This window comes from Corvus moneduloides, chromosome 17 (assembly GCF_009650955.1).
Source record: "Corvus moneduloides isolate bCorMon1 chromosome 17, bCorMon1.pri, whole genome shotgun sequence".
Lineage (NCBI taxonomy): Eukaryota > Metazoa > Chordata > Aves > Passeriformes > Corvidae > Corvus > Corvus moneduloides.
Window position 1 is genome coordinate 14,315,571 of NC_045492.1, and position 13,186 is coordinate 14,328,756.

Sequence of the window (13,186 nt, forward strand, 5' to 3'; positions counted from 1 at the left end):
CATGCATTCAAAATGATGAACCATATGTTACACAGGTACCAGCTCCATAATGTCAGTGGGTCTCCCTCCTACATTCTGTTTGTTCCCTACAATTAAGGGTATAAGACCAAATTCCAGCAAGTTCTAATCTATGGCAGAAGAATGTTTCGCCATGTTGGCCATTAGTAAGTAGACAGGCAATGGAACTACAGGTTCATTCTGCCAAAGCATGCTCATTACACTATTACTAAAAGCTTTTTATCATTTCTAACCTAACAAGATTCCAAGAGTTTAAAGAGAATGTACAATTAACAGGATTGCACAATCCAAGTTCATGTCTCTGCATGCAGGGAAAGGTCAAACTTGAGCTTTGCTCCTACAGCAGAACCAGCAACCAGTCCTGCTTTCAGTAGTTTTGTTTCTAAGCTTACTGCCCAAATCCCTCTTTGGGAACTTGAAGTAGCTGTAACAGCTTAACTACCATTCCCAGAAAGAAGTTTTAAGTATCTTTTCTTAAGAAGGACTTTTGGACTGAAATTGAAGAAACTTGCTGGATTACAAATTTGCATGAACAGCTTGTTTCAGTTGGGATCTGTTTAACGTGGCGGTTGCTGTTATAATCACAGATGCCCACTTCAGTGTACTTAGAATATTCAAATTTGGAAAGGAAAATTGTAGTGGTGATTAAAAGCATACTGAATTCACTGAATGGTGCAGCCTACAGGTTGCCAAGCTACTGCAATGCACACAAAAACCTGCTGAGAACAAACAGTGCTGCTGAAAACAGATGTTAGATAAAGCAGAATTAGGATACTCCTGGTTTTTCACATGACTGTCTAATTGGTGTTTAGGAAAGCAATCTAACTAAGCTAGGTTAATATTAAACCTTACAGCATCCTGAACCTGAGCTGCTCAGCTCCCAGTTCACGGCCCAAACACAAGTTTTGGGGTAAATCAAACCCTGCTGCCATTTCCCCAGCCCACACGTGTTCCCTGCCTGTGTGACTGGCGTGTCCTGCAAGGGCTGCACAGGCACGTTGGCAGTGATGGGGACAGGACAGACTGTCCAGCCTCCACATGGCTCTGGGGCAGGATGCCTGGACTCCTCTGTTCTGCACCAAAGTTTAACAGAAGAAGTTGCACATAAAAGCAAAATGTTTATGCAACTACTTCCAGAGTAGTAAACTGCTCTAAGGGTAAGAGAGAAAAAGCCAATATGCTTTTGGAAAGAGAAACTTAACCCTTAAATACTTAGAGCAGAGATGTAGATGTGTAAGAAAATCCACCGATGGCCAACAAGCCTGGGAACTGGTGTAGAGACAGCCCCTCCCTTAACCCCAAACCAGACAGATCTTACATGCTAAAATGTATTCGTATTTTTAGTTCTCCAAGTTAAAAAGCAATGCTTCAAGACATTGACAGAACCAATCCTGTGTTATTAGAGGATGTTTTAACTGTCACTACAAGGACAGAGAGCTTTCACGTCCAGCTGTACAGGACATCTTCTCATCTGAAAGCAACTGAGAGTTTATAAAAACAAATGTCAGCGTTAAACAGGGACATCACATAATCAAGGGAAGTGCTCACAGACATCTTAATGCAGGACAGATTAGCACCCTGCACTCCAGCACACAAAAAAGACTGCAAAACTTGACAAGCCAGGCCTTCAAAGGACTGGTGAATGCTCCCCATGCTAATGGAACAGACTGCTGAGTGAGAGTCAGTTATGTGGAGCAGATGAGATAAACAGTATTGCCACTTCAAAAATCTACTCATCCTGCTGGCTTAAAATAATTAATTCTGAGAACTAAACCAACCCTAACAACTTCTACCTCTTGTAGTGGCAGTATCCTCTCTGGAAACACATGACTCCTATTACTTTCAGAACTCCTTGCCAGCCCAGACAGTGCTGCACTGAACCCACCACACCCCAGGCTCCACCAGACTCTTGCTCATCATGTTCCACTTCCTGCCAGTTATCAGTTGTGACTAAACATGCTTTATCACTCAATGTCTACCTCAAATCCTCATTTGCAGCTGTAGAACAGATCTGGAACACCTACAGAAAAAAGAATACTAAAAAATGCAGTAAATATCTTTAAATAAACCCTTCACACCTATCACATCCCTTTCCATTCCCCACCCCCCAAAAGACAGCTACAGCAAAGGCTTCTGAGCACCGATCCACAAATAAAGGTTGCCAACTATCAGAATCACACACAAGTGCCTCCTCTAACACCAATGCTGCTGAGGGCAAAGCATTTTTAGATTATTCTTCTGTAAGTATTTCAAGACACAATTTTGCCTGTAGAGAGACAGTTTTATATGCAGAACACATTGTTAGCAAAGACTTTGGTACAAGAAAACCCAAAAGATGTAGATGTTATTACATGAAAGCAATAAATGTTTGAGTGCCTGCTCCTAACTGGGTAGCAATTAACTACTCTTAAAAGATAATAAGCATGTAACAGTTTTACCACCCCAAATTTCGTGTGGTAGAGAACTCAGCAGGCAGAGCAGCACACAAGGAATTTCCTGCTGTCAGCCAGTCACTCACAGAGAGTATCCTGTACACTGGATTGTGTGGGCGACCAAGTAAAGTCTTGTCTGTCAGGCTTGGCTCCCAGTGGAGGCTCCTGATGGTCAGCTTTACACAAATTATAAACATGAAATCAATGACAAATAAGACATAAGTCAGTAGTTTCCATGAAACCTTTCTGCTCCATCTGCTTCCTGACAGGCTCTAAAAAGACTGGTAAGATTAGACCTCTCCACTAATGCTCTCATGTGGGCTAATAAATCCAGGAACCTAGCAGCTGTAAAGATTTCACATATTTTCAACCTCCTGTTCCGATCTTTTGCCTCTATTGAACATCAGACAAGTCTGATGGACACAGGACAAAGAAGCTCCAGAAGTGGGGGCCCCCTTGAAAACAGCCCTGTTCCTGAGCCTTTCTCCAGAGAAGGGCTGAGCACTGTGGGCTTTGTACCTGCAGCTGATCAGACCTTCCCTGTCTCCAGGCCAACGCTGCCCGAAGTCACCACCTGCTCTGCCCTGCTGCTCCCAACAGAGCCAAGCTGCCACATGCTCTCCTGGTTTATCTCTTAGGAGGTGTGCCAGTTATCAGGGATTGCTGGAGAACAGAAGGCAACTGCTATGCACGGGGAAATCATTAATGAGCCAGCAGGTAATGCTGCTCAAGGCAAACGCCACCGTCCCAGTGCCCACACCAACCCCCAGCCCCGCGTCTTTACTGCCCTACCAATTCCACCCCAGCTCACACGGGGATGTGCAGGGATCAAAGGAAGGGGTTTGCTGGTTCCTGACACACACTGTCCTTCACACATGTCCTACAGGAGCTTTGAGACAGCATGAGGGCAGATCTGCTCTGGTCATGAAACACTTGAGGCCAATTCTGAGAAGGTTTCAATATGGGGAATGAAAACAAAGTCCAGACTGAAACACGATTCTTGTTCATGACATCCTACAGACACCGTGAAGTTCTAGATAGCAACTGCAATTTACTGTGAAAATTCTCCCTTGCCAGAAGTTTAAGAAAGAAGTGACAATGTTGATTTTCAATTTAATTAAACTCTTAAGGAAGAAACTAAAAACATATTCCAGAGTTGGGCAGCTGTCCATCCCCCCTCCTTTACTGGGTAAAATTCCCCATTTCTCTTCCACTTCTGGAAATATTCGGAAATTTTGTCAAATGTGTCAATATGTATTTTATCTGTTTAATAAGCTATGTAGTATTTTTCCAGTTCTTGCTCCAGTGACCCACCCTTTCCTCCTTTCCAAAAGAAGTTCCTCTTACTAAAACCTCTTGCTTGTGTCAAGAGTTGTGTTTTTCCTGTAGCCCCCAACTTTAGTCACTGATGGCTGTGCAAATATTAAGGAAGGAGATACAATTCCACACAAGGATGGCAGAAGTTTAGTCCTACTTCAAGCAGCTGCAATGACTGTACAGAAGACAGTGGAAAAAACAGGCCCCACACAGTAAAATGGAATCGAGATCTTCTGAACTAGCATGGGTTATTTTTCCTGTCAGAAAAAGGAAGTATACTCTTCCTTAGTCAAAGATGCATTTTTAAAATAGATTTCACATTTTACTTCCTGCCATCACATTAAAAGGTCACGCTGTTTATGTTACTGTAACCTGTTACTGTGGGATTAGGAATGGTATAAACAAGCAATTCTCATTGAACTGTGCACAAGGGAAGAAGGTTATGAGAACATTCCTCTTTTATGTGCAGAACTCTTGTTCCATATAAATATAAAGAATCTGAGAAACAGAGTGTCTTTTGTAGGATGGCTCTCAGCATCGAGTACTTGATGAATCAAGTACTTGACAGAAGCAGCATAAAATTCTGGGAACTTCAGATACGAGAAAAAGCACCTGACAGATCACAAATATAATAGCTACTTTAAGTTCAGAATAGTACTATGTAGTAGCATTTTGAACTGGCAATTATTTTAGCACATGAAGTACAGAGAGCTTTCAGCCCAGAGGGGAGGGTTTCCTCTGCCTGCAGCGAGGTCTGCCCAGCTCCACACTCACCCCTGTACTCCACAGAGGTCTTTCTGTAATTGCAGACCGGCAGAACGTAAAACCTGCTTTCTTTTCTATTTCTACTGATGTAGAAACTGTTTTAACCTTCTAAGGAGAAGAAAAAGACTGCACCGAACAATGCAAATCTGATTAAATGATCTCTTCATCATTAGTGAAACAGGTAAATCTTCATCACTGATCTCTTCAGCCTCAACGCTAAAGGTGACTTTTGACCCCTTAAACAACATGTTCCCAAAGCACCCACAACAACCAAGAGCTGAGACAACTGTGGAGCTCCTTAAAGGCCTGGATCCTCACAGGAGGAAACAAGATATTCCATATACCAGTCAAGCTTTAGTTCCTAACAATGGAAACAGGTCTTTAACATAGGTACCAGTACCCTATTTAGGCAGATCACACATGCCATTAATGTTGGACACAGCAGAAAGGGTTTCTTCATTTCTTCCGTCAAAGATATGCCCAACTAGGAGGTGGGACTGTCCAAATATTTTTTCATTCCAGAGGTTAACAAATCAGCAGCTAAATAAGGTACGTGTTCAGCATCAGTGGCACCAAAAGAATTCGGCCTAAAACGATAATGTAACTTACCACACAAGCAAGGACAGGTAGGAGACAGTAGGAGGGTATCCTCCAAAACCAAAAATCACTGGAAAAAAATATACAGCATACATACAATTTGGGAGGAATCACATCTGACTTGGTGTTGATGATAAATGTTTTGAACTGAAAAATATAAAGATTCTAACTGCAACAGTTAAACCACAGATCTCTGAAGTAAGCTGGATTCATGTTGCTTTCACAAGCAGCTGCCCTTTACCAATTTGTTACTCCACTAGATACAAATGCAAACCCCAGTCATTTATTGAAACAATGTGTTTATCAGTCCCCATTCTAGGATCAAGTATTGTCCAAGATGAAAGCACATGGAAAGTGTACAGAATTAAAAACAAGAAAAAATAGAATTAAAAACATTTCTAAAAGTTTCATATTATGCCAGGTCATTTTCCTTCCCAACAAGGATATAATTTTTTCACTGTTGTTCCATGAACCTGCTTTCTTAAATGCAGAAAATACAACCCAGTTTGAAAGTAGATCAGCTATCACTATTAGCAGAATCACATGAATTTCCAAGAATCACTTTTACCGGTTTTTCTTGGTATAATATGACAGGCAAGCTGTTGAATCTTAGCTGTATTCTGCGTGGGTGAGAGAAAAAGCACATCTGAATTCACAGGCTTTGGTAGAAAATGAATTGGCATTTGTACTACATGATCTACAAAGTGAACACACAAAGGCATTTGGATGCTCTATCAAAGTGCCTCTCCCAGTCAAACCAGCAAGGGCATGTCTCCTGGCACCAGACAGAAAAAAAATCACCTCTTCTGCAAATCAACATGAAACAAGTTGACCAATGACTAAAAAAAATCCCAGAAAACCTCAATGGTAAGCGCTGCAAACATCCAAGCTCAGAGATCAGATCAAGTCTATGTACACTATGAACACTGCAGAGAAGCAATCGCTTAGTAAGGAATCACTGAGTATCCTCAGGTGTTTAATGAGGCTAAATTCACAATCCAAACAGATACTTAAGTAATGCAAGTGGCACTGATCTAAAACCTGGCAGTTCTCATGTTTACAAGAAAGTAGCAGTGATATTTCAGTGTAAGCCACATCTTAGAAAGTCTCGGCTAAAGAGAGCCCTTGGAGAAAGTCCATTTGCAAAGCAAGTATTACAGGAAAACATTTAATTTTAATGTTTAGTAACTACCGGATGAACTGTTATTTCAAACCTACCCAGCATATTTAGAAAGTTATTTTAGTTTGAAAACTATTTGGTCTACCACTACCACATTTTATTCTCTGCTTGCAAGGGCTATTTCTATTTGAATTTACCATCATTTGGCATGTGGCCAAAACTGCTCTCTCCTTCACAGTTTCCTTCCATACATCTGTGCTTCTAGCACACAGAGGAGGCATCAGTACCATGTGGAAGAACACACTGACACCATGAAACCCTTCCAAAAATGCTCAGAAACAGGTGAGTACTGTGTGCACACTGTATGATTTCTAAATTTTCAGCAAATGATAACCATAACAGGCTCCATTTTTCCATGCTCTACCTCCTGCAAGGCTATCACAGAAGCTCTGGATTCAAGCATTAAGATTTTAAACTCCGTAGAACAAGCAAGAGTAAGTGGCTCAGTAGCTTTATACAATGGTACTTGCCCAATCTCAGATCTGGCAGCAGTAGACACAACTGGTGCTGGTGTGAAAAAGCCAGCAGTAAAACCTAACCCATGCAGCAGCGTGCCCTGAGCCAGACACAGTACACAAAAGGTACCATCACCTGCAGTTGAACAGCAGCTCTGATTTTCAGGGAGGACCCTGACCTTGTGAGCCACAGACACTTTGCTTCTCCATCACTAACCCTGAACACGTGTAGCAAGACTCAGTGACTGTACAGCACTGGAAAACATGGAATATCTTTAGCTTATGGAAGGAACAGAGAGACTCCCTGCAACTCCGAGTTCTAAACCAGCTTTCCACAACCAGAGCCAATTACACTGAGCCTCGAATGAATCAACAGAGCACGAATTAAGCAGTGGCAAGGCACTGCATGCAGAGACCTGCAGCTAGAACTGGCAGAATAAAGCACAAAGATGCATTTATAATAAGTCATGTTCATGCCACAATTTATCTGCTGTTTAGCACCAGAGGAAAGCACCCAAATGCTTTCAGACTGCAGCCTGCACTCTTGCTGCAGCTTATAAACCAAAAACACTTGTAGAGCTTCCTGTCCATTGACTTTAAATACACAACACAACCACACCATTACAAGTCTTCAGGGTGAACCATTTCACAGTTTACTTTCAACATCAAAATCCATCTATATACTCTACAAATATTTTTCCAGAGACAGCGAATACCTAAAAAACTCCCCATGCCTTTTCCCTCTTGACAAAGGGATATCCAAAATTACACCTTTCTATCTTCCTCCCATAATCGAATGAAGTTCATTAACCTTCATAATTTACAGTATTTTAGTTTAGCTTAGAGAGGTTTGGAAAAACTAACATTTACATTAATATTTGGTTAAAAGACCCTGAAAAATTAATAAAAAAACTGAGAACAGTTATGTGTCTCTTACAGGCCTCAAACCCAACTCCAACTACACTTCAGCTTTCCAGAGCATAGTTAGTTCTGTTTTCAGGATACTCACTTCCAAACATGCTTGAAAATCTAAACTATATTCAGTTCTTTCTTATTACATATTCCACCAGCTACAAAAACTAGGAAAGATGCACATTTTAGTTTCATTTTGCTACCTTCACATGGAAAACTCTCCATGAGCTGTCCCCAATGTCAGCTCTGCCTCCATCCATAGTGAATGGAATCTCCAGTTGAGTGGTACGCCAGTAAATAATTCAGAGGTATTTTCACTGCTTCTGATAAGCACATCAAAGTTAATATCATTGGCCAACATACTAAAGTCAACATATCTAGTTTATATAAACACAAGAAGCAACTCTACCTGTATTTGAGGGCTGTGTTTTTAAGATAGTATCTTGTTCTATCACCCTGTGTAAGAAGTTAGAAACTAAAATATCGCCTGAAGTTCAGGAAGACTTCCGCATGTAAAATTACTATGAAAATCTGATATTGCACTCACTGTGAGCAAATGACAATCCAGCATTGCTTTGATATTCTGGACAAATACCTACTTTTCTTCCCTGCTCTAGAAGCCTAAACTGTGCTTTCCTTAGCTTTGGGGTATAGGTTTTTTGTTGTGACATCTCCAGAGTGAATGCTTGTCATTCCAATAGAGACTGCTAATGATATTTATGCAGGGTGGCTATCATTCACTTACCCTTAAGCATTTGTTTTCTGTGGCACACCTTTACCACAGTTAGCACATGGCAAAGCTTACGTTCCTTTAAGTTATTGTTGTATTGAAGAGGATTTTAATTTGAATGTGCCTTTCTTATGCTTATGTGTCTCTAAAATACAAGCAACAGCCAGAACCTGAGCAGTTCTTTCTCTCACTTGGGTCCCTGAACAACCTCCACAGGATCTCATGGCTCATAGTTCTTGTAGCAAATAAATCTAGAGGAAAGTAAGGGATAGAAATAGGTATTAAAAACCAAACAAATATTCAAAAAACCCCCAACCTAACAAAACACGAAGAACTTCATCACTATTCACACTGTTCTGACCAGCTGTACAGAGAATGGTTCCACCACTTGTGCAGTGCCCAAGACATGATTGTCATAAAATCACCTTACAAGGTCTTCATTTCAAAATGTTCGTGTCCCCATCCTGTGATTATTTATGCTGAAAAAAAGAAGGTAATCTAAATTCTGTTCTTTCACAACTGTACTATCATAGCTGAACAGCTTCCGCTCATCCGAAAAAAAAGAAGCATGGACAATTTTAACCCTTCCAAGTCATGTGGCACCCAGACAAGTCTGCCTGTTGCCACACCTCCTTGCCTGTTGCTAATTCCTCCTGGAGATGCTGTGCAGTGCTGTATCTCCAGATAACAGACTGAGACAAGGAACAAGAGGAAGTGACTGCTAGCAAGCTGCAGTATGCCTCACCTGGAATACTGGTGAACATTTCTGGATTTCAGTAGTTACAATCATAGCACTTAGGTACCAGAAGCCTGTGGTACAACTACCTTGAGGGAAGATGTTTTTCTGCACCAATCATATACATTATTCTACTTACTGCATTCTTCAAGCAAAAACCAGCATTGTAGGAAAACTGTTTTGTTAATGTCACAGCTCAGACATCAAAAGCACAGATTATAGAGAAGTACATTTTCTTCCAGAGGCACATGACCTGCCAAGACGCCATTTTCAATAGCTTATTTAAAAGCAGGATCCAGTTGAGGAACTGAATTTCATGACATAGATGCACATATTTACTAATCAACCAGGAAAAAAAAACAAGTAAAAAACCCACCCCCTGTGCTTGTCAATAGCTGGATGCAAATCAAAGAATCACTTTAGTCCTCTTTTTAATTGAATTTTAGTCCTCAATCAAAGCTCATGCTGTGCCACAGTTTGAGCAGGCTACTGAGTCATATCATTCAAAGAGAGCAGGACAAAAATATCACTGAATGCTGATCCCTCATTGAAAATGGGCCATTCCCTCATTCTACTTAGATATTTCAGTTCTGTAATTAAACTGTACCTGTAGAAATGTACCACTTCAATTACAAAGCTCTATTACTCAAAATCATTTCCTGAGCACTAAGCCTGCAACATACCAAATCATCCAGAACAGTTCAGCAAAAACATAACGTCATATATCCACATGACTTTCAACTGATCCAGTCAGCAAGCACTGACACTCTGCAGGGAAGGGAAATGTAGGAAATGGACCTTCTGAGAAGCATGCTCAACATTTCATGCTTATTCTCTAAATGCCAGGCAACTGAAGATGTTCACCCTGCAAGCTATTGCTGTTAAAACTTGCCTGCTGCGATTCTGAAACTGGAGTCCATTTATTTCACTTTTATACAACTTCACTCCTTCTCTCAATGGTCTATTGCCAGAGAAATTCACACTGAAAGGAAGCAAAGCTCAACGTCTATGTTGCAAACATGAATTTCAAGTCATTCATTTATGCAATATACCAGTGCAAACACTCAAATGGATGTTACAGCAATGCTGACTGATCTGACTGAACACATCCACCCAGCCATTCATGTATTTCAGCTTCTCTTAAACTTCATCTTAGATAAAGATGTGAAAAACTTTTAAAGAGAATAGCACTAATTTCTGTGGCTTGCATGTGAAGCTGGATCCAGAAGGCAAATACTATTGCAAGAAGTCACGTTTGTCACACAGTTGTTTTAAATATCACAAAAAGAAAATCTAAATGCAGTTTACGACACAATAAAAGCCCAGTACCAGCTAGCTGCACAAGTATTACTAGCACGCTGTTTCAGGCTCTGTTCTGCGGTTAAGGTGACTGAAAAGCTAAATGCATTTGATGCCCCCTTCGCTGCTTTTCTGTTCTAACCCAAAGACAAATCCGGTGGACTGGCTGCCCCGCGGCTCGGGAGGGGCAGCTCTAACAGCTCCTGAGCACCGGTGTCCCCGCTGGGTTCCGGCGGCCGCGGGGAGAGCCGGGCAGCGCGGCCGAGGATGTGACCGCGGCAGCTCCCTGCAGGCGGGCAGCGCCGAGCGGGGCAGCCCCGCGCCGGGCCGGGCCGGGCCGCGGCCCCCGCCGCGCTCAGCGCCCGCTCTGCCCGGGGGTGCCGGCCCGGCCGGGCAGCGGGGGCAGCTCCCTGTGCCTCGCTGCAGGCGCGGCAGCGCCGGGGAACGAGCGGGGACCGAGCGCCGGACCGAGGGCGCGGGGGCGGCGGTGCCCGGGCAGGGCAGGGCCAGCCCTCGGGGCTGGGGCATCACCGGCGGCACCGCGGAGAGCGGGAGGGAGCGCTCCCCGCCCGGCGCCGGGGCAGAGCCGGCCGGGCGCCGCCGCTCACCTGGTAGATGGCGGCCCAGCTGGCGGCCTGGTCGAGCCGCTGGAACTCCTTCTCGATCTCCATGGCGGGGGCCTGGCCGCCCGCGCCGCTCCGGCAGCTCCGGCTGCAGCTGCTGCCGAGGCCGCGGCGGCTCTGCCCGACCCCCGCCCTCCCGCTGCCGCCGGAACTGCGCACCCGCCCCGGCGACGCGACGTCCGGGGCGGCGGGAGGGGAGCGGGGCAGCGCCCGCCCCGCGGGCCGGGGGGCTGCGGGGGCCGCGCCGGGGGCAGCGCCCTCGCCCCGGGCCGCCGCCGTCCCAGCCCCAGCCCCAGCCCCGGGCACGGCGGCCCCGGGCCAGCGGAGGGGCCGCAGGGCGGGGGCGGCAGCGAGGACACGGCCGAGCGGAGCCATCCTGCCCTCGGACTGGCCTGTCCGGGCGGCTGAGCCGTGAGGAAGCGCTCGAGTCATGTGCTCGGGCTCTCCATCTGCGGCAGGAGGGTCAGCAATCTTTGCATTCTCCTGCGGCCATTTGGTTGCGAGGGAGGGGCACTACGGAAACCGGCGGAGTGGTGGCAGTGCCTGATCTGGGAGTGCGAGTGCTTGGATGTGCTCGCTTAGCGATGGGCAAGGCATTCTCTCTTGCTGCAGTCAGAAGATGGAGAGAGTTTCTCCTCTTACGCAGTCTGCAGAATGAAATGTACTTGTGTCAGTTGTCCCATTCCTTTTGATCTAGGGAAAATCAACAAGCTCTGGACGGTGTTTGATCATCTGTCCTCGGCGGCTGGATTCCTGCTCCGGAGTGGCCGTTACTATCCAGGTGCTATAGTCCTATCCCAGGAGGTAAACCTGTCAGTCTACCTCACCTTTTTCATAAGGCCATTCATTTCCAAATGGAGTTGTAGCCTACATATCTCAGAGACCCCCCCATCCTTATTCCTGGATGTGAAATCCAGATATTCCAACCATACAGACATAGATATCCCAAGTCACATATCCCAAACAAGTTGATACTCAGCTGAAGATTTCACAGAGTAACCTAGAAAATCAGTGTATCTTACATTTCTTTGTAAATCTGTCCATCACCGTGGCAATATGTGTGACAAGTAACATTTTAAATGTGTCAGTCAGTTCAATAAATGATTTTCCTAAATAACTCGAAGTTTTTGAGCAGGTAGACTACATAATACGTATTTGCTTTTACCTGTATATACCTATATAAAAGAAGTAAGAAGCTATGTGCAGCAGTGACATACATCGTGACTCTCGTTTTGCTGAAGGACAGCAAATTGATGTATGTGCTACGGAATTCTGGCTTTCCTTTTACGTGCGAAAACAGAGACCCTCACAATATGCAGATACCAATTTAGGCCAAATCATAGAATCACAGAATCATTTTGGTTGAAAAAGCGTCCAAGACCATCAAGTCCAAGCTGTGCCTGATCCCCATCTTGTCCCCAGCCCAGAGCACTGAGTGCCACCTCCAGCCCTTCCTTGGACACCTCCAGGGTTGGGCACTCCAAACCTCCCTGGGCAGCCCCTGCCAAGGCCTGAGCACCCTTTCCATGGGGAAATTCCTGCTGCTGCCCACCCTGAGCCTGCCCTGGCCCAGCCTGAGGCTGTTCCCTCTCCTCCTGTCCCTGTTCCCTGCGAGCAGAGCCCGACCCCCCCGGCTGCCCCCTCCTGTCAGGGACTTGTGCAGAGCCACAAGGTCCCCCCTGAGCCTCCTTTGCTCCAGGCTGAGCCCCTTTCCCAGCCCCCTCAGGAATTCTCCAGCCCCTTTCCAGCTCCGTCAGCTGCCCCTCATACACTCCAGACCCTTCCCTGGCTTTGTGTATATGCTCCCGCATAAAAGCTTTGTCTCTTTGGCACCCACAATCTTTGGACGCCCAATCCTGGAGAGGAAATTGGAATGTTCACGGGGTTCCTGGGGTGGCCTGGTTTGTTACCTGATCAGCGAGGGAGCAGCAGCAGCTGTGAGGGGCCGGGTTCGCTGTCTGCATGGGGAGCGGCACAGGAGCTGGGCAGCGGCACACGGCAGAGGGGACGGCCTGGCCTGCGGTGGGACTCACCTGGGTCAGACCTGCCGGGGGGGACGTGAGTGGGGATGAGAGTGAGGACAAGGAGACGCAACATTAGAGATCGGACTGGGGCTCCCCAC

The 13,186-nt window shown here is 45.2% G+C and overlaps 1 protein-coding gene across 1 annotated transcript in view; it reads right to left on the minus strand.

Annotated features, from left to right (window-relative positions):
- PTPN1 (protein tyrosine phosphatase non-receptor type 1) overlaps positions 1 to 11,216 on the minus strand; it is a 31,592-nt gene extending 20,376 nt beyond the window's left edge. Inside the window, exon 1 of the mRNA XM_032126771.1 lies at positions 11,050 to 11,216. Coding sequence (XP_031982662.1) covers positions 11,050 to 11,112 — 63 coding nt within the window. The 5' untranslated portion in view covers positions 11,113 to 11,216. The remainder of the gene's footprint in view (positions 1 to 11,049) is intronic.
- Positions 11,217 to 13,186: the final 1,970 nt, after the last annotated feature.